At 47.3% G+C, this 27,740-nt stretch overlaps 1 protein-coding gene across 1 annotated transcript; it reads left to right on the plus strand.

Annotated features, from left to right (window-relative positions):
- Positions 1-27,126, plus strand: LOC146195517 (pancreatic alpha-amylase-like). The gene is made up of 6 exons (XM_084596824.1): positions 1-40; positions 1,366-1,550; positions 16,047-16,204; positions 22,418-22,607; positions 23,530-23,851; positions 26,747-27,126. The coding sequence occupies exons 1-6, from the start codon at positions 1-3 to the stop codon at positions 27,124-27,126; spliced, it is 1,275 nt and encodes a 424-aa protein (XP_084452950.1).
- Positions 27,127-27,740: the final 614 nt, after the last annotated feature.

Below are 27,740 nucleotides of genomic sequence, written 5' to 3' on the forward strand. Positions count from 1 at the left end.
ATGACGCTCTTTGGCACATTTTTTGACCTGCGTTTCATTGGTAACTCTCTTCAAGACATTTCCTGTGCAGGATTATCTTCCCCATAAAATGCTAACATTTCTTCTTTATATTACGCTGAATAATGTGGAGAATCAACCTAAGCATTGACATGACGCAGTGAAATGTGTCCGATAAACCATAACAATTTTGCTTCAATGTTCTACATAAAAGGCACTAATCGAAACCTGCACATCAACTAACAACCATACCGGGAATACAACATATTTTAGAGACCCAGACATTTCTTTCCAAAGCAATGTTATTTTTGTACAGAAACCAGAGAAAGCTGCTTCTGAACAAATGTGCGCAAGTGCTATTTCAACAACAAAATTCACAGCTTTAAAAACTGTTTCTTAAAAGGCGTAAAGCTCTCCTCCACCCTCACAGGTTCACTCCCTTGCAGTTCACATTGTCTCTAATATGTTCGCGTAAACAAACAAACATGTTGGACATTTCTTCGAATGCCAAAGATAAGCCATGCTTGGACGCTTCGTTAAGCGTTTCACATCTTTTATTCGCAGTCCACGACATCAAACTTTCAATACACACTTCAGTCGCCACAGAACATATCTTCCGCATCCGCATACAAAAAGCGAAGCAGCCCCAGCCTCTTTTGCCGTAAAGCACTTTCCAGGTATTCACCGCCCGCGACGGTCACCTTGTACATCGTCACCCACAGCGATGTGAAATGTAGCTCTGAGAAATATTTCAACACCATGCTTTGAGTTCGCACGGCGACTTTTACAAGGAGGGCGAGCGTCCTGTCACCGTAGGCATATCCTTCCAGTTGTCGCATACCCACAGACATTTTCGACTTCCTCTTCAGCATCGCCTTTTTTCTTTCCCTCGGCGCCTTACACATCATTATACAAATACAGGAGCCTTGTGAGCTCTTTCTTCGGTCGTCAGCACGGAGCGGTGGCTAGCGCGCCTTGTTGGGGGAGTTTGAGTCATTGCGTGGACATGACTCACTCGTATTCACCTGACCATGCTTTGTGGGCACATTTTGCGAAAAGCTTCTGTAAATAACTTCCGACCTCAAATTTCGCACCTTGTGAGTCATATAAGTATTTCGCCATACTAATACTGCGAATTTTTCAGGTGGCTTTTGCACCCACTGCAAGACACCATGCTTTGGAAAACGTTGCTTCAATTCTTCATATAGCTATAGTTTGTTTTTGTAAGTCCAAATAGCTAGTAAAATTCTCCAAAACCTCTCTGAGCGATCACTAACAGGATCCATATCTGTATTTCTGATTTAAGAGTAAATGAGGCAACCAGGTAGCTTCCTCACCGGCGGCTCTCACATTCGGCATTCCTCACAGCAACGACTCTGTTGCTGTGGCTCTCGACGTCGTCCTGCAAGCCTCAACCAGAGCTCAGCACTCCGAAAAACCCAAATATGCTTCCCGGTCGGAGCGTGATGGTACAACTGTTTGAGTGGACATTCGAAGACATCGCAGAGGAGTGCGAAACCTTTCTCGGACCTCGTGGTTTCGGTGGCGTTCAGGTGAGGTTTTTGACTGTTTTGAAATGCATCATTATGCGCAGAACGCGCCAGTACATCAACTGCAGCATTTAATATCCAAACACCTGCCATAGGCTTGCATATTTTTGCGGTAATAAGAATATTTGTTCTTTTGGTGGATGTAACAGTAGAAAATACTGTTTTATTTAATTTCATCGCGGAGCTCAGCGACAAGCGCTGAGGTGACAGATCGAATCCAGGCAGGTGCCAAGGTGATTCTAGGAACAGTGGGGTCGGTGCGCCCCTAGCGGTGTCGGAGACCTTAACCCAAGGGGAAAAGCTCCCAATGTTGCCATGGCGAATGCGGAGGCCGTAAGAAGGAGCGCGCGATTTTCCTCAAGGCCAGGTGTATTGTTGCAAGGTCGCAGTGTCATGTCCATGCGGACTTCCTCTTAGAGCTTAGCGGGTGAATAAAGCGCTTTTTGTCCCCATTAAAAAATGCCAGGCATTTTACCGTTTTAGTCGAAATGTGAATTAGGTGCGTGCGAGGTGTGAGGAACTTCGGGCAAGATCCACATACGAGGTGGCAGCTCGTAAAAAGCAAAAAAAAAAATTTAACACTGACAATTCGAATGCAACAGGTACAAGCAAGAAAAGGGATACAAATCAGGCCCAAGAATATAGTAAAAAAAAAAGAAAATTTCCACTCAGATTTGTTTAGAGTTCTGAATGGAGATATATCCGGCGGAGAGGTGTAGCTGGGCGTCGGGCGGAGCCGATAATTCTGGCCGCAGCCAGAATGGAGGCGCCGGGCCAACTGCAGCCTCCGCAGCAGCAACAAACTGGGGTCTGGCAGCGTGTGCAGGAGGCCACTGTAGTCTTGGCCCGCTGGTTACGCCACTCGTTCACGTAATTCAGGTAGGCCGTGCAGCGCAGGCATAGACGCAGACAGCCTGCTTTCTGTCACCAGAGTGGTGGCCACGTATCCACAGCTGCAATCCACGGGAGGCCCAAGACAACAACTGCGGCGGGATGTGGCGGCGCTGGCCGACGTGTCTGGAGGCTCAGGATGATGGTCGGCCCGGTTCTGGAGGCCCAGACGTCTGCGTCAGAGGCTCAAGTCTGGAAACTCGGAGAGCCGGAATAATATTACGTCTCCGATCACTCTCTGTGTTCTCTCCTTCCACTAATATCGGTGCAGCAAATATACGATGATTGATTTATGGGAAGGGAAGGCGCGGAAACTGTCTCACTTGTTTTTCTGTGGACACCTCAACCGCACCGTAAGGGAAGGGAGGAAGGTGGGAGTGAAAGTGGAAAGGGAGAAAGGAGCCGTAGTGGAGGCCTGCGGAGTAATTTCGACCACCTGGGGATCTTTAACGTGAGCTGACATCGCACAGCCCATGGACGCCTCTTCATTTCGCCTCCATCGAAACACAGCCGCCGAGGTCGGGTTCGAACCCGGATACTCCGGCACAGTAGTCGGGCATCTTACCACTGCACCACCCCGGCGCGTTTCGGAGGGCAGGTACACGTAGCTGGAGAGGTGGTGGCTCGCTCGCCACCACCTCGTTGTCACGGGCACCCCGGTGGCCGATGTGGCAGATCGCCTCATTGGCGAATTTCAACTTGCCTCTCCAAAAGGCTCCATTGCCATGCGGGGCCAACTTAAGCAAACCGACAATGTTTCTAAAGGTGTCATCACCGTAGCGAGCTGCGAGACCACTGCGTCCCTGCAACAAAAAATTCAGTGGCGAGCCGGAGAGATCGTCGACATCCGAAAATACGGCACCTCCAACGCGGCCCAGCTCACCTTCGCCGGGAAGACTGTGCCTCGCTATGTGCATTACAACTCAGAAATTGCCCTGGTCCGGGCATACAAAAGAACAATTCCGGCATGTGTGAAGTGCGGCACAGTTGGACACCGGGCGGACACATGTCCCAACCCGAATGGTGAAAACTGCGGTCTGTGTGGCCAAAAAGTGCCTGCAGTGGAGGGGGTGCGGGCTCCTCACGACTGTCAGCCGAAATGTGCCACTTGTGGGTTCGGGCACCCAACAAACTCTCCTGAGTGCGCGAGGAAATTCCGCTCGCCCTCTACGGCCAAGCGCTCGGGGCCTGCAGCAACACGGCATTCTGACGGGAAGCCAAAACACTCCGATGCCACAACCAAAGGCATCGCAAAACGTCAGACCAACATCACAGCGAAAAAGCAGCAAGAGTCCCCTGACGGAGGTGGCGCCAAGGGACAGACGCCTCCGCCACCACCGAATGGGGGAAAAGGCCACAAAGCCCATACTAACAAGACGGATGGCACAGCTGACGCTTGGGCCCGTGCCGTGAAAAATGACAAACAGGTGAGTGGCATGGGTGGGGTTGCCTCCTCTCCTCCCCCTCCCTCCCATTCTCACGTTGATATCGAGCTCCAAAAACAGATGGCAGCCATCCGGGCCCAAAATGAGATGCTGCTTACCAAAATTACCAAAATTCAAGCTTTAGAAAGCAGATTGGCTTCTAATCCTCCCTGCCCTCCTAGCCCAGAGAACATGGAGAGCAAGCCGGTGGCATCATCACCAGCCCTCCCGGCGGTCCTTGCTGAGATTGAGGCCCGCCTGACTATGAAACTGACCTCAATGATCAGTGCAGCAATGGAGCAGGTCCTGACCAAGGTCATGGAGACTGTTCCGGCTATGATTTCAAAACATGTCAGTGAAAATGCCTGCCTTCTCCGACGATCGGGACTCCTTCGGGTTGTGTCCTCTCGACTTCCCAAAACAAGCCGTCGAGTCATAGATTCGGACTCCGAGGAAGCTGCCCCTCACCCGGGGACTGAGCTCCATGCCCAGCCTTTGGGTGCTGGCTCTGAGGTAGTCGCTCCCTCCAAATTTATATTCAATCCTAATGATGGCGGGGCCCCCTAAAAGTAGGCGCTTTCCACCTTCAAACTCGGCTTCCCCATTTACAATAACACAATGGAAGTGCAGAGGTTTCCGTGCTCGCTGTAAGCGGGCCAACTTCCGTCTTTACCTCGCAACTTTTGAATGCTTACCAGCCGTGGTAGCCCTCCAAGAGCCAGGGATGGGCGCCGCACTCACAAGCTATACGACATTTCAACAAGACCCCTCGACTTGTCTTTGTGTCCACAAAAATTATACAGCTAATCTTGTCGACCTCGACCTCCAAATTGTATATTCCTACGTGATGGTGACTCTCCTCCCTCTCCGCAAGCAGGACCCACCACTTTACATTCTCAATGTATACTGTCCTCCTAAACTGCAACACATTTCTTTTGCAGACCTTTTCAGCCGAGCACTGAGAGTCGCGGGTCGAGACCCCCTCCTGATTGTAGGCGACTTTAACGCCCCCAGTCGGCTTTGGGGCTACCACCGTGAAGAAAAGCGAGGGCGCAGGTTGGCGGAGCTTGCGTCCACGCTGGGCCTCACTCTTCACACTGACCCCGTCCACCCAACCCGACTTGGTAACTCCGTGACAAGGGACACATGTCCGGACCTCACCTTTACTTATAACATTCAACATGCAGACTTGGTCAACACCGAGGAAACCTTCGGCAGCGACCACTGCATTATCAATACCACAATGAGAACTCGTCCACTCTCTAAACCCACAACACAAGCCCGTCTCCCAGATTGGACGAAATTCAGACAAACTTTCGACAACACAACATCCATTACAGAGCAAGGGTACACCTCATGGTCCCAGCATTTGGTTTCACACCTTCGCTCCACCGAAACTCACATTCAGCTTTCAGAGGTGGTATCAGATGTGGACAACCACCTACTCCACCTCTGGGAAGCTCGGCACTCCCTCGTCCGCCGATGGCGCCGGCAGAAACATAACAGAAACCTTAAAGCTCGAATTGCCGAGCTCACCCAGCGAGCGGCTGAGTATGCGGCCCAGCTCGCCGACTCTAACTGGGTGGATAGGTGCAACACGGCAGCGAAAAAACATCTTCAGCGTGTAATCCACACCTTCTCTGGTAATACTACACAACTCGCGCACAAACTCAGGGACCGATATTTGTGCAACATACAGGACACCCGTGGGCAGGCGTACTCTTATGCAGGCTCTGAGAACGCTGAGCTTGATCAGCCGTTTAAGCTCCACGACTTACGGGCAGCCCTGGTCAAAATGAAACGTGGTACTGCACCCGGCCGGGACAAAATCACTGTTAAATTACTAGCTAACCTTCCCGACTCAGCTTATACCACTTTATTGGACTACATCAATGCAATATGGCGAGGAGATACGCCACTCCCCATTGATTGGAAAACCGCTGTGGTCACATTCATACCAAAGGCCGGCAAAGCAATAAACACGGACAACCTTCGCCCCATCTCTCTTACCTCTTGTGTGGGCAAACTTATGAAGACGATAGTGCGGGACCGGTTGTCTGAGTACCTTGAGACACAACATGTCTTCGCGGACACCATGTACGGATTTCGCCTACACAGATCCGCACAGGATGTCTTGCTTCAACTACATCGGGAAGTCCTTGACCCCCTCGAGTGCCCTCATAACAACAGGGTCGTACTCGCCCTGGATCTTAAGGGGGCTTTCGACAATGTAACGCATGATATTATTCTCACTCATTTAAGTCAAACCAACTGTGGCCACCGTGCCTTCCAATATATCCGCCAATTCCTCACAGACCGCCAATCTTACATCCGCATTCAGGATAACGAACACGGCCCCTATCCCCCTAGGTACCAGGGGAACGCCGCAATGCGCAGTGCTTTCTCCCCTGCTATTCAAATTGGCCATGATGCGCCTGCCGGCCCAGCTGAGTGCTGTCGAGCGCGTGCAGCATGCTCTGTACGCCGACGACATCACCCTGTGGGCTACACAGGGCTCACTTGGAGACATTGAGGCCAGCCTGCAGCAGGCGGCGACTATAGTAGACCGCTATGCTAGCCGCTGCGGCCTTCAATGCTCCCCACAGAAATCGGAATTTGTGCACATCCGCCCCTCTCCAAAATGCACTACTAAAATTCAACTTAATCTTCAATCAGGTCCAATTCCAGAAACACTAGAAGTCCGAGTACTGGGACTCTTCATTCACCAACACCACAAGCCAGACACCACATTGGCTAAACTCCGCAAGGTTGGGGACCAGGTGGGCCGCATGGTCCGCCGGGTTTCCAACAAACGCGGGGGGTTACGAAGCAAGAATGTCTTGCGGCTGGCAAACGCCTTCGTAACCAGTCGAATCCTTTATTCGGCTCCATATCTCCACCTGCGGAAGCAAGATGAGGATGCCCTCGAGGTCATTCTCCGCAAAATCATTAAGCGGGTCCTCGATATTCCGGTGAATACCTTAAACCAGCGCCTCATGGCGTTGGGAATGGTGAACACCTTCAGGGAATTGAGGGAAGCGCACCTCACAAATCAATATACGCGTTTGTCGCAGACGCAGTCGGGCCGCCGCCTTCTTGCCCGGCTCCACATCAAACATACGACACTTATGGAAGAACGGGCACGCATTCCAGCGCCGTGGAGATGCTCCCTCCGCGTACTCCCTCTTCCCGCCAAAATGGCACGCGAAGACCATGATGGCAGACGCCTGGCGCGGGCGGAAGCCCTGGCACGCCATTATGGTTCTAAACCCGGCGTTTTTTATGTGGACGTTCTCTCCTCGCTCCTCGCTCCTCGTTCTCTCTTCCCACTTTCACTCCCACCTTCCTCTTTTCCCTTACGGTGCGGTTGAGGTTTCCACAAAAAGCAAGTGAGACAGTTACCGCGCCTTTCCCTTCCTATAAATCAATCAATCTGAGGCGCTAGCTGCTTAAAGTGCGCTAACACGTCGACGTTCTCTTCAGTTCATTCGATTCCTGTTTTCAAGAGAAAGCCTCACTACGCTATTTATAGCAGGTCTTCGTGTAATAGTAAATTTGCCCTTCAAGTGACCTTGACCTAATTAGGTGTGGGTGTCCACGATTTCGTAGTGCTCACCCAAGTATATACTGCGCATTCCTTTTCCCGAAACCTAACTTAAACGGAGAGGCAGCCCTGGGTAGCAGCCTAACTTAAACGGAGAAGCAGCACTGGGTTGGTGCGCTGTATTCTCACCCTAAATTACCAGAGGTGGCTGTATCCTTCGACAAAGGGACCTCTTTCTCTCCGCTTCCAATCCCATATTCCTTCTCTCAAGTCTGGTATATATAGCGCCTTTCCTTTCTTATAAACCGACGTACAACATGCAAGAAAAAATATGAAAACATGATCTCGGCCTAGTTAGATGTAGGTATCCACAATTCCTTCCTTTCCCTGAAACATAATTTAAATATACATTACGAAAAAACAGCGTATTAAAAAGAGGGTGTTCAAGAGACTATCATTGCAAGAGGTACAGATTTCGGTCTATCACTAGGTTCAAGCTATGCTTAAACCCGCACAATTTTTTCAAGGTCCACCAGACTTCGTGCAAACACCTAGAAAATGACGACAATGAGGATTCGCCATATTCAAGTACCATTTCGAATGAAGTATCATTGCGAAAGCACAGTGCAGACATCATCATCATCATCATCAGCCTGATTATACCCACTGCAGGGCGAAGGCCTCTCCCATATTTCTCCACTTAACCCAGTTCTGTGCTAGCTGCATCCACTTGACCCCTGCGAACTTCTTAGCCTCATCCGCCCACCTGACTTTCTGCCGCCCCCTGCTACGCTTTCCTTCCCTTGGAGTCCAGTTTGTTACCCTCAGCGACCATCGGTTATCCTCTCTTCGCACTACATGTCCTGCCCATGTCCATTTCTTCTTAATTTCCACTAGAATGTCGGTGCGGACAACTGACAGGTAAACACGCGGAACATTCGGGTGCGGCGATGACTTAGTACTTTCTCCCAAGTACTGCAATGCTTTCCAAGGTGGAACCTTTGCTGTTCCTGAGATAATAATAATATTGTTACATATATGCCCAGCGTCGCTGGACGTTGAAGACGACGACCAACAGTAGTGACACGGAAGAAAGACGAAGCTGCAGCAACGGTAACTGGTGCTACGAGAAGGTTGGCGCCTACCCAAACATTCACTCAAGTCATCAGCCATTGCGTTCTCGAGCTAACCTGCTTATCACGTATCATTTTGGTGGAGGTGACCAAAGGTCCCCGTGCGCACAGATTACCCCTTGCACGGCCAAAAGCTGGATTTGCGCAGTGGCCGTCATCTACATGGGCTCTCAACGACGTCGACAACTACCACTATGACCTACGAGGCAGTCCCTACCACCGCGGCAACTTCGACTCAGCCAGTCGTGCTCACGAAGGCCCGCCAGCCTCCCATCTTTAAGGGCGAAGACAATACAGACGCGGAAGATTGGGTTGGCTGGATGAGTACGAGTGCTGCAGCAAGAACAATCACTGGGACGCGACAATTATGCTGTCCAACATCATTTTCTGTTTGGCGAGAACAGCTCGCACGTGATCCCAAAATCGCGAACAAGAGCTGGTGACGTGGGCAATCTGTACGCAAAAGCTTCAGGACCTGTTCGGAAAGCCCATTGGTCCGGCTTTCGCAGCAAAAACAGAACTTTCGTCTCGCATCCAATCCTCCACGGTGTCCTGCTTTGCCTACATCCAAGGAGGAGGAGGAGGAGAAAACATTAATTTACGATTATATGATTTGGGAAGGGAGCTGCATTTCGTTGTGGAGCTGAGTGGCAGACCCTATTCAGGGACGCCATTGGCCGCTGCCGCTGCCCGAGCTCTCTGGACCACGACACGCTGGGCCTCCGGGTCCGCACTGGACAGGGCCGCCTCCCAGCCCTCCCTAGTTGGCTGTTTTATTGCTTTAGTTTTGTATTTTTCTGGCAGGCCCACACCATGTGGTATACGTCAGCATATAAGTAAGTTATGAGGACGTGCTTGCGTTGTGTCGCAAGTTCAACTGCTCTATGGCGGAAGATTACAACGTAGGCCATATCCTCAAGGGCATTGCGGATGATGCGTTGAACAACCTGTTCTGCATGAATTTCTCCACCGTCGACTCGGTGTTTCAAGTCTTTCGAAAATTCGAGCAGGCAAAACAACGACGCCTCGTACATCGCTTTCAGCGCCTTACAAACACGGCAGCTACATCATCCTGCGATGATCTGGCCCCTTTGCAACCGCGAACATCTCATCTCACGAACATGACTCGCTCGAGGCCCTAGCTCCTACACCACTCATGTCAACGCTACCCAACTCCGTGGCCATAATACAGGTCGTAGTTCGCCAAGAACTTGCGAACATTGGCCTCTCCTCCAGCCCCGAGCCGCCCACGCCACCATCCCACCCTGTTCCTGTAGTGGCTGCTGCTACTGCCAGCCCACCTTTCCCACGTCGCTACTTTAGTCGCAATCCTGCAGAGAGGCGCACCTCAGACGGCAGGCCAATTTGCTTCATTTGCTATCGCGCCGGTCACACATCGCGTTATTGGCGTAGCCGTACCTTCTTCGTTCCTTGCGCTTATTACAACGCCGACCGCCGATACTACCAAGGACCTCGACGCTTCTCTGCCCAACCAGAGGAGCTCCACCCCGCCTACGATGGACTTGGACCTTATCTTCCTCAACAAGATGAGCCTCGCTACGAAACCGTCCCCAATGCCCGTCGCTCCAGCCAATGTCCATCCCCACTGGCTCGTCGATCCCGTTCACCGGTACATCAGCGCAACTCCTCCCCATCATACGCCGGCACCTACTCGGGAAACTAGCGAGTGCAGTGCCCTGGAGTGACGGTACATTACCGACCCGGACTGTCAACTCGGAACTGACCCCCGCATCCAGACGTAACCTCATTGATATTCTTGTGGACGGAGTCTCAGTTTCTGCCATTATTGACACTGGCGCCCACATTTCTGTTCTCAGACCCTCGCTCCGTCGACGCCTCAACAAAGTCCTCACACCCGCTTCCTCGTCTACCGTTCGTGTTGCTGATGGCAACACCGCTACTGTCATTGGTATGTGTACTGCGAGAGTTACCATTGCCGACCGCCACATCCCTGTGCTTTTTACAGTCCTCACCAGTTGTCCTGAAGACGTTATATTAGGAATAGACTTTTTAACAGAACACTCAGCTCTCATTGACTGTTCTTCTGGACTGATTCATCTAGACCGGCCGCTCTGCCATGACAACAAAGCTCCTGAAACTTCAACTCTCCGTCTCCACTCCGCTACATTTAGTCACCCACTATCAGAAGCCGCAGTGTATGTGCTCATGTCGCCTTTTCCCTCCGTTCCGGATGGCGGCTACGTTGTTTGCCCCATACCCGACATGGCTCTTCATCGTAGCATCGCTGTCCCTCACAATATAGTGCATGTAGCGAATAACAGCACTTGTATTCGAGTACTGAACTTCAGCTGTTTTGTGCAAGTTCTTCCTGAAGGCATTCCTCTCGCCGAACGGACCCCATTGTCGTAGTTTAATGTGGCTGCTCTTTTAAGTGACCCTTTTGCTGGAGTACCGACACGAACTGCCCCATTCCCACCTCAGGAGGTCCGTATAGCCGGCATGGTTGTTCCTGACTTGCGCCCTGATCGTGCTAAAGCACTTACGACCCTTCTGACATTGCAAAGTGATATTCTTTTTATTTTGGTGACCGACCCTTGGGTCAAACGTCCCTCATTACACATCGCATCGATACCGGAGACGCCAACCCGCTTCACAGACGACCTTACCGAGTCGTCATTTCTAAACGTTGCCTCATACAGGATGAAGTGGAAAAGATGTTGGCAAGGAACATTATAGAGCCTTCTAGCAGTCCCTGAGCATCACCTGTCGTGCTTGTTAAAAAGAAGGACACTACTTGGAGGTTCTGCGCTGATTACCGAAACCTCAACAAAATTTCAAAGTAGGACGTTTACCCGCTTCCCAGGATAGATGATGCCCTTGACTGCTTGCACAGTTCCAGCTAGTTTTCTTCGATTGATCTTCGTTCCGGTTATTGGCAGATCGCTGTCGACGAACGGGACCGAAAAAAGACCGCCTTCGTCACACCCGATGGCCTGTACCAATTCAAGGTGATGCCTTTTTGTCTCTGTAATTCGCACGCAACATTCGAGCGCATGATGGACTCTCTTTTGCGCAGTTTGAAATGGACGACGTGTTTATGTTATCTAGATGACGTTCTTGTCTTTTCTTCGACCTTCGAGAGCCATCTCCATCACCTTGATGCCATTCTTGGAGTCATCCGAAGAGCTGGCCTCAGCTTAACTCGAAGAAGTGCAGCTTCGGCCGACGTGAACTCAAGGTGCTCGGTCACGTGGCCGACGCCCGTGGCGTTCTAGCCACCCGACCCAGACAAAATACGTGCTGTAAGTGCATTTCCTACACCCCACTGTACCAGTGAGGTGCGTAGTTTTCTAGGCATATGCTCTTATTTTCGGCGGTTTGTCCCCAACTTTGCGGAGACGGCTCGTCCACTCACCAATATTCTGAAGAACGACGCTCCATTTTGCTAGGACCAAGAACAATCTCAAGCCGTTTCTGCGCTGATTGCGGCCGCCACCAACCCACCCATCCTGGCACAGTTTAATCCCTCGGCACCAACGGAGGTACGCACCGACGCCAGTGGTCACGGTATTGGTACCATTCTCGCCCAACAGCAGATGGGTCGCACTCGCGTCAATGCTTATGCCAGTCGCCTCCTTTCTGCGGCTGAGCGAAATTACTCGATCACAGAACGTGAGTACTTAGCCCTCGTGTGGGCCATTACAAAGTTTAGCCCTTACTTGTTTGGCTGCCCTTTCTCCGTTATCACCGACCACCACGCCTTATGTTGGCTTTCTACGCTGAAGGACCCTACTGGTCGCCTGGGGCGTTGGGCCCTCCGCCTTCAGGAATACACTTTTTCTGTCGTCCACAAGTCTGGCCGGCTGCACACTGACACCGACTGCCTGTCCCGCAACCCGTTAGATCAACCACCTACAAGCGAGAGTGAGGATGACACATGTGTGTTGGCCATCTCGGACCTTTTAAACATTCGCCATGAAGAGCGCTTAGGTCCCAAGCTTGGCAGCATTATCAATCGCCTCAGCACTAATCACCTTGATGCTACCCTTGCTTTGTTTGTGCCCTACAACGGCACCTTATACTGGCGGAATTTGCGACCAGATAGCGCCCAGCTTCTGCTAGTAGTCCCCGAACACCTGCGTGCCAACGTTCTACAGCAACCTCACTACGCTCCCACTGCGGGTCATCTTAGTTTATCTCGTACGTACGACAGCGTCCGCCGCCGCTTCTTTTGGCCAGGCCTCTACCGCTCTATTCGTCGTTACGTGGCTTCTTGTGACCGGTGTCAGCGACGGAAGAAGCCCTCGGTGGTGCCTGCTGGATACCTGCAGCCGAACGACATTCCAGTAAACCCGTTTTTCCCGAGTTGGCCTTGATTTCTTGGGCCTTTCCGACTCTCTGCGTAAGGTAATAAATGGATTGCGGTGGCTACCAATTATACTACGCGCTACGCTGTCACCCGAGCGATACCCACAAGCTGTGCAACTGACGTGTCTGCGTTTCTTCTCCACGACGTCATCATGCTCCATCGTGCTCCACGCGAGCTGCTCACTGACCGTAGCCGTTGCTTTCTTGCTCGAGTAGCCGACGAAATTCCCCGGCTCTGCTCCATTAGGCACTATTTCACCACCGCTTACCATCCACAAACGAACAGCCTCACCGAACGCCTCAACCGCACGCTCACGGACATGTTGTCAATGTACATATGTATCGGATGATCACCGTGACTGGGATGTTAGTTTGCCGTTTGTAACGTTCGCATATAATTCCTCCCGTCACGACACAATGGGCTACTCACCCTTATATCTTCTATACGGCCGCGACCCTCCACTTCCGTTTGACAGCGTACTGTCTCCCACCGTTAATGCCAGCTCCTATGTTCGTGACGCCATCTCTCAAGCTGACGCCGCCCGTGTTATTGCTCGCCGCCGACTAGCTTCCTCCCAAAATTCCCAGAAACGCCGCCATGATTCTCATCACCGGAACGTCCGCTACTCTTCGGGCTCTCTTGTCTTGCTCTGGACTCCCACTCGTGCAGTTGGGCTGTGTGAGAAGCTCTTGCCACGCTACGCAGGACCCTACCATGTTTTACGGCCAGTCACTTCCGTGACATACGAGATCACCCCTACGCATCCGACGAAACAGTCTGCTATGCCACGTACCGAGATCGTTCATGTCACCCGAATGAAGCCGTACTACACCTGCAGTAATTCGACCTAATGCGCACCGGGACTGTGCTTTTCTGGGGGGGTAATGTTACACATATGCCCTGCGTCGCTGGACGTTGAAGAAGACGAGGATCAACAGTAGTGACACGGAAGGAAGACGAAGCTCTAGCAACGGTAGCTGGTGCTACGAGACGGTTGGCGCCTACCCGAACATTCACTCAAGTCATCAGCCGTTGCGTTCTCGAGCTAACCTTCTTGCCACGTATCAATATGACGAAACCAGATGTGACTGCTTGGCAATAAAATCCCCACGTGCAGTAGATCGTTATATATGTTATTTCCTGTTGTGTGTACTGTGTCGAAGTAGGCAATACGAAAAATTGGCGATGGCGTAAGATTAAAATGCAGCGGCAAGGAAACCTGATTGTTCACCTCGTCGTAGGTTGAAAGCAGGTAACGAACTAAAATTGTTTTATTTTATTTTGTTATAACATCAACTGCTGACTGCCATCTACCAACTGCCAGAAACCAAGGAAGACTGAAAACGTTGGTGAAGTCACGAATTTAAGGCTCGTTCTTTAGGGCCCCAGCACATGAAAGACGGACCTATATTGTTGCATCAGTGATTTTGTTTCAAGACAATTTCAACATTCCTCCAGGATTGAAACGATTATTTGATGCGCTCCTGCAGTCCTGTTTTTATACAAATTTATTCGCTTACTCCATACCATCTTCTCCGGGGCTAAATACTTATGATGCAAGGGATGCTTGCCGAAGAGGCCGGTGTTCATGTGTGCAGTCACCTGACGATACTTTCAAAGCTGTGCTTATATTGAAACTTAAACTGTAGTTTTGTTAAATATACGCGCTTTACACAGAGCCTGAGACAAAGTCGCTTGGCCCCTGCATTGCAACAATATCTTTTTGTAAAGATGCCGATATATCGGCTATTGTGAAGTATTCACAGTGGTAACAAATATATTTGTACTTACCGCTCAACACCAGCAGCATGCTTTAAAAGAGCTAGCACAAACTTGAGCCATGCTACCAAATAGTGAGGCATTTAGAAAACTGAATTTGTAACGTGAAATTATTTCTTAGCTCAATGGTGGCGTGGATAGGAATTGTGTGCATGATGTGTGGACAGGAACTGTGACAGAGCATATCCTCACGAACTGCCAATAGTGAACAAAGCATTGTCGCCAGTGGGTTTCGAACCCACCCCAGAACGAACTCATCAACATGCTTGGCACACGCAAGAAAGCTATACCATCGCCGCATGTTTATGCGTAATATTTATTGCACGAGGTTATACACAAAAAGAAGGCGTAATCGCCTGCGGCGACAATTTTATACTATCGCCGCAGGCGATTACGCGTTATGTTAAACTAAAAGACAATCTCGAACTGTGAAGATTATAAAGTTCATCGTCTTCCTTAAGTTCGAATTGCAACAATCTCTTGCACTTCGCAGTAAACATTGCCGTTTTCGTAAAGTTTCATATACACCGCTCCTTCATTTACCCTAGGTAAATACGCCATTTACCCGGTTGCGGTCGAGGTCCACTGGTGCATGGTACGACTAATACAGCCAGCCCCTCACTCTTCAGTGCTACATTTAGTCTACGGTTCAAAACGCGCCACTGTACTCCCAACGCTTGAAATTTGACGCGTGTTCAAATAAGCGCTCTAGCCCAAATTTGTACCTTTGCCTTCAAAAAGCACCACCAACCGTCTTTTGCAGCCCTCTTTAGCTAAGAGACAGCCAATCTATCTTCAATTACCTTAGATTAGCCGCCAATATGCATCCTTTGCAAGTGCTATCAACAAAGCATCTACGCATTAACATAAAGACGAGTACCCTGTTATCAAACCACCTAACTCTAATCATTAGTAAGCCTATAGCGAACAGAAGCGCAATCATTCCGAGTGAAGAATTCTACTTTAATAAGCAGCGTTTTAGGAAACAGAGCTGCCCTTGCGAAACACCGTTGTCCAATCCTTCTCTTCCAATCCTTTGCCATTCTAGCATGGAAACTATTTAGCCGCAAACTTCACGTACTTGTATCCGCCTTCATTCAACATAGGAAACTTGTCGCGTCTGTGAAGGCTAGCCTTAGAGTGAATTGGCAGTTACATAGAGGCACCAATGCAATTACGTAGGGTGAACTCGTCTGCGTCCGCAGGAATATCGTACCACATCACTGATCGTCTTGCGAGGCTGTTACTTTTCCTGCAGCATGTTTAAATGCCAAATAACATTACGCGATGAAAAGTGCGATGAGCTGTCGAAGTACTTCCTTTTTTAGTCTTCAGCACAATTTATTGAAACTTTGCCTGCATTTCTGGGGCGACAAGACGTCGCCAATTAACGAACACGCCGTAATTTTTGGAGACAAGGTGAGAAGACCCTGGTACGAGCGTTACCAACCCGTCAGCTACAAGATCGACACCCGAAGCGGCAACGAAGCCCAGTTCCGGGATATGGTGCGTCGCTGCAATCATGCCGGAATCAGGTGAATGTTTTTGACGCTAATAAGAAAACCTCTGAAGTGTACCTGCGCAGTGAGTGTAATTTGGTACTATTACGAGTCGCGGGCCATTGATAGGCAACAAAAGAATAAAAGGTTTACGCATTCGAAGGACAAAGAGAACTAAGGAATGGCATGCCGTTTAATGTGGCAACCCTCGACCCTACACAAGGGTAGGTATATAGAAGCGGCAAGGAGAAAGATAGACAGCGAAATTAATATTTCTTGCACTGCATAAAGAATGTATACGTTTTTTTTTTTCGTTTCTGCGCGCCAAGCACGACAAACTTATTTATGTCACTTCGCTATAAATTCTCTATCTTCTACATATTTTAGGGCTGTTTACTGAAGACGGTTCGAGTTATAGTGGCGCAACCTTGCCTTTCTTTATGCGGCTGAGCGCTGCGTCTAGAGACACTTGTTTTCAAGCTGAACGTGCATGGTAAAACTAAAACCACTCCTAAGTACCGTCTTCTTTATCCTAGAACGATTATTTTTCTCGAAGTGAACGCTTAACTCTTATGGAACCCAGATTTTTGAGCTTTGCCATTACGTTTAAACCGTAGTTAACGGTTTACAGCCTACTAAAATTGGCCAGAAAGCCAACTGATCAGGAGTATTGCTAACCCTTGATTGTTTAGAGAGGCGTTTCAAAATCACGCCGGTCTTTTTTTTTTTTTCTTATGAAACTCCTGTAGCTTACAGAACCTGCAAGGTCGAGTCCTTGTACGACAGTTTGTACAGATTTTAGCCTCAGGTCTAGCATCAGATTGCTGACTGCAATAAACCCAGCGGTTTCAAAATATACCTCCTCCTACTTAAGTTTATCCTTGGAATAATTCAATGAAATTAAATGTTCGCTGCAGTGTACAAAGTGTCTACGTATCATTTGCAGATACCCATGCCTGGGCCATCATGGTATGTGAGAATATCAGTGAGACCAGAAAACTCTCGAGGCACCTAAGGGATCAGCACTTAGGGGAAAGAACACTTGGGATGAAAGGCGCACTATTCCGAGCCAAGCCCATGCGACTGGCAAGTAAATCGACTGCAGTGCAGCGCATGTATATAACTCAAAGAAAGGGACTTCACGACGTTCCTTTTGATGAAATTCTGTTTGGCTCCAAGCCACGCTCCCAATAGGATAACGACGAGGTCCTTGCACGCATCTACACCAGATCCTTAATTTTGACTATCATTTCAGCAAGTGATACACTCCGCGCTGGTGTTCCACATGTTGTCAACAAGAACTGCCATGAAAGTTAGGACTGCATACTGGTTGCTTAACTTCGAGGGTATTCATTTCGTATCTTGGCCCAGGGACATTACCTATCAGAATAGAATCGTTTCCAGTAGAGGAACTCCATAGAATCGGTAGGTGAAATAGAAAGCTTTTAGAAGCTGCACTTGATAAATCACGATCATTAAACAGGTTCTTATATTTACGGCTTCATTAGTCTGCGCCATCAAGTATATGCTACCATCGCTCCAGACCTGCCATTGACTGAAGATGCCGTACAATACTCACAAGGAGATTCAGTGGTATCATAGATTCATTGCGGTGGTTGGAAGAATTCTTTGAGCGGCGTTAGCATCTTGAGTCGAACTAGAAATTAGTCGTATATTTTTTACCATTGTGGAGACGAACAGTGAATCTCTCTCCCCAAAAGCGTTCTGGCTCTTTATTACTGTCTTTTTACGCTTTGAGCTACTTGTTAGCAGCCTATGAAATAAACTGTGCAACCCCCAGCGGCTTCATAGACCTGTGGCTGCAGCGATGTATGCGCCGGGCCTGACGCTAATAAATCGCTGCCACTACGCATGGTATTTTCAGAGCGGGAGCAAGTGGCATGGACATTTGTGTTAACGCATCAAGTATATCGACACCAGACTGGGGTCTAATTCGACATTCTCTTCAGATGCTAAAATTGGAAATTACATTTACACTGTGGTTTTGCAGATGTCCCAAGGTATCTGAGATTCTGCCTTAACTTGAGTTCCGCTGATCCTTCAGGCTTTCTTGAATAATTAACCTCACTGAGAACTTCAATCTGCCTCTATGACTTAAGGTCTGAGCCTATCATAAGACGTTGCTTTGCTAACTGACAAATAAGAAGCGATTCTCATTAGTTATGGTAACCTCCATCACTGCCATGTGCCAGTGGCAGGGCCCTAGGCAGCACTCGAAGGAACTTAGATTTTATTGAAATAACTCTTTATCAGTCTCCGTCCAGCAAACGAACTAATTAATTCGGCGGCGGCTATAAGCGCAATGTCTTTGATGGTCGTCGAACTGCAAATCCGGCAGTGCTCAGTTTATAGCTTGTGAGGAAGCATCTGTATAAGGACGCGCATGATAACCAGAACAACCTAGAATATTGATAATGCGGAAGCCAGTGCCTGGAATCATTCTAGATACATCCTCCTACTCCTGCAGGACAAAGCAAATGATAACGCCGCGTCACGCGACAATAAACATGAGAAAACACATCGTTCAGTGCGCTAAAATTACTACAAGGCCAGATGCTGGTGGCTGTTGAAAAACAACAAATAAAACATTGAATGGTTTGCGTTAATGTATTGTTCAACATCTTCAATTGTATACACAGTGAATATTTGATAAAGCGATGACTACTAGATTTAAAGCGACAATTATTTTAGTGCGATAGAAAGTGTACTTTCCAAGGTGCTCGATTCCAAAAGGGTTTTGGCAGAACCGGTTAAGTGAAGTTTTTACGGAGATACTTTCTACAAGTACGCGTACCCGCTTTCATTCACCTCGATCCTGGAATGTATGACCAATAAGTGTGATGGATGAGTTTTCCGAAGTAGAACCCATACCTGTCAGACGAGCTGAAACGTATAACGCTGGACTTCGCTCATGCGACGTGTTTCGACTGCTCTATATTGACGAATAACCATTTAGAGGAAGTGATAAAAAATTGGAAATTAATACCTTAGGAACCTTCGTCCTAATATTAATGATCTGAATTGGTCAACTCTGTCTTATCCACGTTTCATCGAGAAAACGTTGCAACTTGTATAGAAGACACAATAAATATCTGATGCTGGATCAGACTATGGACGTTATGGTGGAGAAGGCCCTTTTGATTGGGACCCAATATTTATCGAGATACATGGCGACGTTGCACCTGCCATCTTATGGTTTATCCGGCGATTCAAGCCACTGGGTAAGGCACTTCTCGCGATTGTGAATTGTTCTCTTTCTGAGGAACGGGTTTGTTTTTCGCAGTATGTTGGCATCGCCTGTGATGCAGCTTCTACAGTGTTAGAACAAAGCATTGGCAGGTCAGGAAGCAACAGGGTCCTCTATTTGCACATTGGGCAAATGCATCAGCCATTCGTTGGCACTCAGTGCGAAAAGGCGACTGAACCTTTGCATTGCATGGTCAAGACTACCTCGTAACTAATGTTCCAGGGTGGTTTTCAAAGTTTACACTCTGACACCATATTTTCATTGAATTATTGCAAGGTACGAACAACAACAGGAAACACAAAGTGACAAGAAGACATGTCATATGCGTTTTGAAGCTGTTTACCACACAATGGCTTTTTAGAGGTGCATGTCATTAGGCGAATCCTCGTACTTTTAAACGGTCTGGAGGCTTGCTTCATGTCAGCTGCGCAAAAAGGAACGCAGGAAGGGAGGTACAAAACCTGATTGTTTCATGTCAACTACGATGATACGTTCTATCTTTGTTGCGTTTTCGTATTCCATCATATCAGATTTTGAAAAGTTCAATGCCTTGTTTTAATTAAAAAACATTGCTGGAGAAAATATGTTCAAAGAGATTGTCTCGCTTCACAGAAGGATAAAATCCAGAATTCTCAACATACAAATTCAGGGGCATTTCTTGCGAACGACGAACAGTGGAGCGCAGTTTTCCTGATATATTCTATGTTGCGAGCCCTACTTCACCAAATCGCAGGGAGCTACCATGCAAGGGTTGAATCAATGCTGTCCAGATTTTCTGAACGGCTTGTAAAATGAAGTAAAGGAGCGTATTCCTGCCACACTAGCAAATTTACAAAGGGTGAGTGAAATTCCTCCTTCACGAGCATTGTCGCAACAGTAAGACTTTCGTATTTGTCAAGACAACACGTGAATATGAAGACATGGACGTTACTAAAGTGGAGTACAGGAGATTTTTATGCATCTTTGGAGTCATGAGGCCGTCAACAAAGAGAAACATCTTGATAATTCTGGAGCATCATGTGTCAGAGATTTCGGCCACAAAACCGCATGCGATGCAATAGATCAAAAGCCCTACAAGGCTTTGTCATTCTATGCACTGGTCTGTCTTTCATGCCCAATGTCATATGCAAGGATGGAGAAGGCCTTCACTCAATTCATATCTGTGAGGATGAAGTAAAGAAAAAGGACATGGCTGAGGACATTGGATGTTACTGTATAAATTCGCACAACATTGGCCTCCGAGGGGATGTGCGGCGTGGTGTTCATTATCAGTTACAATGTCAAAGCAAGTTTCGATGAGGCATCTACGATGCACTATTGACAGATAAAGCTGAAGTTCAGGGATTTATTTCAATACAACCTTTAGTTTATGACGGTTGGTTTTTCTCCGGCTTTATTCATTTATAGCAAATTTAAAGTCCGGTGAAATATGGGGCGATTTTGCGGAGGATGGGGCGTTGGAGGCACTTTCCGTCGGGCAACAAAGCTTTCACATTCAACATTCTTATGAAAAGAGTACAGATATGCTTTTAGTGCTCAAATTACTGGTCCGGATGTCACCACACCCAACAAAATCCTGCCTTGCTTGCTTGTGGAATAGCTGCCTAGGAGCGCTACGAAAAACAGCTCGACTTGAGATGGAGCTCATGATAGAACTAGGATTTCATTGGTGAGCAATGTGGGTCTCATTGCAACCAAGTACTGAAGAGCGTAACCCTTTTAGCATACCTTTCGCACGATATGTAATCTTAGTAAAGGTCTTTGTATTTTTGATGAGTCTTATCTAATTTCCACAGAAAGTTTCAAACCGCGAGAGCTAGTATACCATCCCATTTACTTACAGTACATTCGACGTAAGTAACCACATCAAAAGCTATTACCACCAGGCAAAACTAATTCATTTTTCGTGTAACAGTTTCCAACTCTAAAACACCTACGTCTGTTGAGTTAAAAACACAAACTATCCATAGCATTTCTTAATAGAAGCCATACTATCGCCGAAGAGAAGCTGCGGCTTTTAGACAAGCTCCGTGGATTATTAAAAATTCGTCCTTGTGCGTGATTCCAGCCCGACATCTGGTCATCATAGGAGCAGCGGCCTCTAAATTATAAAATAAAATTTAGGCAATAGTTCATAAATAATCAAGGGATCAATCCTCTTAAATGAACGTAACACTTTTTTCAATTTACTACCATTAAATAACACATTTTGTTTGGTAGTTGCTTTAAAAATATTTTATTGATCGCGATGGCCCAGCACATGGACAAGTAACTTTCTTCACAGCTGCACCGAAAGAAACTCATATTGTCCTTTAAAACGGAAGAAAGGATAGTTTTTGGGCACGTTCAATTTTAGAAGACAGAATAGGTTTGCAATGAGGGCCTAAATACGACAGAAAATAGAAGGCACAGTCTATGGTATCTACAGAACTTTGCATATCCATATAAGCACCACTAACGACGCGGGTTCAATATGAGCCCCGATGGTCGCTTCTCGGTGGAAAGAAAAGCAAAGGTACAACCTTTGTCAAAAGTTTTAAGCTCACAGGGTTTGATTTGAAGCCGTTTATTATGACATCTTTAACAATCGTGGAATTCCTAGCCATTGCAGGCGTTAGAAAAAAAATCTTGACCTCAGCAAGTTTGAAAAACTGAGAATGCATTACGAGCCATACTGTATGGCTCGTAATGCATTCTCAGTTTTTCAAACTTGCTGAATTCAAGATTTTTTTTTTTCAGAAGTAGACCCCCTGGGTTCTAAACTTTTTACAAAGGCTGTTTCTTTTACTGTACAGTGTCAGTGCAAGCCTAAACGTCATATGCGATTGAATTTTCAGAAGTGGCTTCGCTAGCAACAGGAACTTCCCTGGTAGCATTACACAACAAAACCTAAACCTAAAGCACAATTCATGTTCGATATTTTGAGGATGTCCTCGACGGTGCTCATGTAAATACTCTGCTTTTTTTTTTCATTTTTGCAGAGTGTACGTCGATGTTGTGCTCAACCATATGACTGGACCCTTGCAGATAAATAGAGGCTCTGGCGGTAGTGCGTTCAATTATGAAGACCTCTGGTATCCAGCCGTGCCGTATGGCCAAGACAGTTTCCACTCGAAACAACACTGCAGCAGTCAGTCCGGTGTCATCGAAAACTACAGCAACCTGCCCCAGGCAAGAAGTAATCCCTAAAAACGCCTCTCCTCGTTGCATGGTGTAGGAGAGGCCAAGGACTTAAGAGTTTCTCCCAAATAAGAATAATTATAAAAAGTGCAGGCGATTATTGCTACAAATTCAGTGAAGTATCCGCTAGAAATATTGTTCCCAACAGAAGAAGCAGCTGATGTCGCAGTCGTGTGTATATGGCATGGGTGGCTGCGTCATCCGGTCTGTCCAACACCAGGTGAAACACCGGTGACGGTTCTAAGTTCCCGATCGAAGCCAGAAATAAAAAGATAACATGCAGCACCGCCTCTTCAATCTCTGCCACGCGTCGCCATTTACCATTTCTTTGTCTTCTCTGCCATGAATCCATCTCTTCACTCTGCGTGAATGTCCGTAAATTTTTATCCATTCCGCCACCTTCCAAATGTTCCATCGGACGGGAGAATAAAGAGACATTCCTAAAATGAACATATCATGCTCGGAAAGCGTCTTGCTAACCTCTGTGTACATTTTACAATATTGGTAATTACCTATCGTAAAAAGTACGAAATAAAGCCTCCTTTACAAAGACAGGTACACCAAAAGCACACGCATAGGGCGGAAGATATTGTCTAGTTGATAAACGTGGTTAAAGTAAACCAATTTGCACACGAGTTTAACTCACCATGGGGATGGCAACAGTTCGGGATCAACTCAATCGTAGGTTTGATATTTCTGGATGGTGCACAAATACAGAGGTTCAATACCTGTTCTCGTAGAGCTTACCGAAGCAAGCTTTTCTGTCTGCCTGCGTTGAAGCTATGATAACACCAGTGGTGATCGCTGCTGGTTACATATGTGTGCATGACCCGACCCCCACGCGAATCACCCATCTAAGTTCTACACGTGGTTAAAAGCAAGCACTTTTTGGCAGCTTTGTTCTCTCATGCAGGTTCGCAACTGTGAACTTCTGGGAATGCGAGATTTGAACCAAGACGAAGAATATGTCCGACGCAAGGTGGTGGACTTTTTGAATCGCCTCATTGGGTTCGGTGTTGCAGGGTTCCTAATCGACGCTGCCAAGCATATGTGGCCCGATGATCTGGAAGCCATATATGGCAGTCTCGATCACCTAAACACAGAGTATTTTCGGCGTCACACGAGGCCTTTTATTTACCAAGAAGTCGTTGATCTGGACAGTGGCGAACCCGTGACGCGCTGGCAGTACCGGCACCTGGGCAGAGTCACCGAGTTCCTCTACGGCGCTAGGCTAGGTACTCAGAGTATATATTAGACGACTGGGTCATGATTTGCTTTTGCTTGCGAAGTAGACAGTAGATCGCCGCCTATGGCCATTGTTAATAACGCTTCGCTTTTCATCATTTTGCGTTTACCAAACTGCTGCAAAATGTAGTCCACCCAGATGTAAAAGGCTGAAAATACTCTTGAGAAATATGCCGTTAACACTTTTCTCAAGAACTAGTGTTTCGCTGTTTCGGGAATGTCTTTTTTTTTTTAATCAAAACATATTTTACGGTACTTTCAATACTAGACATAAAAGAAGCAATTCAACGAGCTCGAGTGAGCAGCAACTGATACTCCAAATTCTTCATAAAAACAATCACTAAAACTAACCCCAAGCATTAAAACGCAGTGGGGTTGTTTTATATTCGGGAACTGCTCGGGAGTTTTAGTGACTGATGTTATACTGTCTGCTTATCCATGACTGAGTAGTTTGCGTTGTTGCCTGAATTCTCCATATATTTCACGTTTGCTTCAATAAATATTATTGGAGAGATAGCATCTCTCTTTTGCCCTTTCACGTCATTTCTATTTCGCGCTGCTCCTTTTAAGAAAAGTAATAAAACAGGTGCGTCACAGCAGCCACAATACCAAAGTGACGAGGATAAACAGATAACTTCCCTAGCTTGAGGTTAGTTCCATGATATCAAACTCAGCGTTGCCTAAAACGGCGAGCGATTTGCGCAGCAGAGCATAAAAAATCTGAACAAAAATCATAAAAAGGACACCAGGAGTAACAAGAGATTAAACCTTATGAATGATCGAACTCTCGCGCCACGTCCAAAAAATAAGACTTCAAAACGTTGCAGCCATCGACGCATATCGCAGCTAGCCGTGCAAGCCGTACGGTGGCAGCGATATATGGCTATGTCCTAGGGAATAAATAAAGAACGCTCCCTCATAATAGGTGAAGTAGTGAAATTATTATGCAACAGGAATTACCTGATCACACTCGGTGCTTTTATGTATAGACAAGATCGCATCAGTTTCTTCAGTCTGTTGATCCTGGTTCGTGAATATGCATTTTAATACTCGCCTAATCCCTCTTCCTTTGCTATATTTTTAGTCCTTTACCTTCTGCAGCATCCCATCGTATATAGTTGAAAAGCACTGTGTTACATGCAACCGCACTTCATACAGACCACCGCTTTTCAATACTACAAGTTGCGAAACTCACCATACGGCCCATGTATCAAGAAACGGCGGTTTCGATTGGTCAAAATTCAGGCGTATACGAATAGTGGCGGCGCCCGCAGCCATTTAAGCAAACTGGTTCTAAATTGCAAACGTTCAGACTGTTGATAAATGCACAACCACCATGGAAAATAATATTAGTTGAATACTTGCAGTAGAAAAAATTCTGAAAGATAACACCCATATAGTAATTAAAGTGGAAAAGAGAAAAATCTGATTTCCGAACGTCAATGACGGCAACAGCAAAACGCTTCTATTGAGCGTTTTCAGATGGCGAGACAATTCATAAGCACCCGATAAATACATAAAGAACCAGTCACATTTTGAGGCAGAGTTTTGCACTGGAATGATCCAAAAGCTGTGCATATAGAATAAGCCGCGCGTTACCCAGGCCGCATGTAAGAGCCAAATATGCCTAGGGGTACCGTGTCTGGCTCGGCATCCAAAGGTTCTGGATCTGCAAGGTTAGAGAATCCAAGCTGCCTCTCACTCTCCATTGTCAAGGGAGAAGCCTGAGTTCGCAGCGCGTGCTCACTTGGTCATGTCATGTGGTGTCATGACGTCACGCTACTCAGCCACTATTCAGTGTGCGGCCATGTCGTCTACTAGACATTATTTGTCTGAGGCATGTAGGATGCCGAATTATCTGGAAAAAATGGGCTTTCAAAAACGTCACGTTAATATAGTCATGGACGATCTGAAGCTTTATTTATCGGCTGAGAATTTAACCGGTGTTCTTCAAGGCAAGTAACGCAATTGATGCATATTATTAACCTTACTGTGCTTCAGCTGCAACTTGGCGGCCAGCTAAAACACTAATAATGAACGCAAAAAGGCTGTAGCATACAGAGACAAATTAAAAATGTTATATCAGGATGAAGAAAAAAATGGCGTATATTGAAAATTAAAAATAGCTGATGATATTGCAGTGGATAATAAAAATGAAAACAACGTATTACCAGCCGAAATTGTGACCAGCCCTTACCAGCCCAATTGTGACCGGCTCCTTTTTTGCCGCGTGAATCGCATATACAAGTAATTGGAGGTGCAAAGTGTGCACGATAGAGGGTCATACGGAGTAGGTAACGTAGCTGTGGGAAATGAAAGTGGAAGCTGAGGCGATCATTAGTGAATGCCTTTATGCGGGGCGGGATTGAGTGGCGATGGTATGAGCAGCTGTCATTGTTTTAGCACTAGAGAATCGGAGGAAGTGAGCAGCCACCAACAGGGGTAGAATGCTTGATGTGAAAGATTTCAGATTTTTACAAGAGCTTTATTATTATTCAGTATGAAGCAGCGAGCGGCTTCAATTACGCATCTTCGTAGTTGACGAACTCGAGCAGTTTGAAGCAAAATGTCAGTGTCAAGCTCCGAAGCTACCCTGTACCTTAAACACTGCAATTCAGTTCTCGCAAATTCACGCCAGTCCGCCCGGAATTTGTCATTACCGTCCATTGAAATAATTACAATGTAAGAATGTGCTTGCATTCATCCTTTAAATACTTAGGGCCTTCTTGAATGAAAACTTAACGGTGATAAGTCAGCACATTTACCAGTAGCCAATGACGCAATTTTCATAGCTCTACTTTGTTCGGTTGGCAAGTCCTTTCTTTAGACCGCTGCACTTATTTAATGCATACCAAAACATGTCATCGTGGCCCCTTTTCATGCAGGAGCTGTCTTTCGCAAGCGACCGGGCATGCTGCTACGGCATCTCAAAGACTTCGGTGAAGCCTGGGGATTCCTGCCTGGGAACGACGCATTGGCTTTTGTGGACAACCACGACAACCAGCGGGGGCATGGAACTGGTGGCGTGGATATTTTAACCTTTTTCGAGCCTCGCCTTTACAAGATGGCCACCGCCTTCCTTCTGGCCTGGCCGTATGGTTTGCCACGCGTCATGAGCAGCTACCGCTGGCCTCGGGACTTGAGGGAAGGTGATGACCAGAACGCCTGGCACGGGCCGCCATCCGACGCCGAGTGGAATATCTCGCAAGTCATTCGCCTCCCAGACAATAGCTGCGATGGCAGATGGGTCTGCGAGCACAGGTGAGAATGGCGCATTTTGGGGTTTTAGTCTCCTTTTAGGACAGTTCACCTGCAAATATAAAATCATTTCTGGTCTTGGGAGAGATGCGGGCAGACCTGTCAGCAAAGTTCCCGGAAGAACTGTCAATCAATAATAAGAAAGCATATTTTTCACAGAGAAAAGGTATAGTGTTCGCGTCCCAAAACATCGTCAAGAGTTCCAGTTTCATAAAGGTCATGAGTTCAAGTTTCAACGCAGGTTTTCCGTTTGAGTCTTATTAGCGGTTGTGGGGTCAAGCTTCGAATCGCAGAAATTATGGGTTACAGTGCCAGAAAACGTGGTGGGTTTGAGCCCCGAAGAGCACAAGGTCACAGCTGTCGTGACAACTGTGACGTCACTTGGTGCAGAGCCATGAAAGCGGCTAATGGGAAAACGTTAGGCATCATTATTACTGGTGTGCCACAGTCTCTTCCCTACTTATCTCCTCTGCTGCCTCATTTCCTCTTTAGGCATCTCAGAAGAACCTCAATTTCCTGACGAATGCGTTTTTGCACAGCATTCTCGGTGATATCATGATGTTTCAGTGCCTCACTGGCGAGAATCTGCCTTTCTAACTAGGCAATAAGAATTCTAATTAT

This window comes from Amblyomma maculatum, chromosome 3 (genome assembly GCF_055883805.1).
Source record: "Amblyomma maculatum isolate TAMU_Amacu chromosome 3, ASM5588380v1, whole genome shotgun sequence".
Classification (NCBI taxonomy): domain Eukaryota; kingdom Metazoa; phylum Arthropoda; class Arachnida; order Ixodida; family Ixodidae; genus Amblyomma; species Amblyomma maculatum.

Coding starts and splice junctions, on each gene's coding strand:
- LOC146195517 (XM_084596824.1), top strand. CDS start 1: ATGACGCTCTTTGGCACATTTTTTGACCTGCGTTTCATTG. Junction 1,551..16,046: donor GTGGTTTCGGTGGCGTTCAG/GTGAGGTTTTTG, acceptor TGGGGCGACAAG/ACGTCGCCAATTAACGAACA. Junction 22,608..23,529: donor ACTACAGCAACCTGCCCCAG/GCAAGAAGTAAT, acceptor TCTCTCATGCAG/GTTCGCAACTGTGAACTTCT.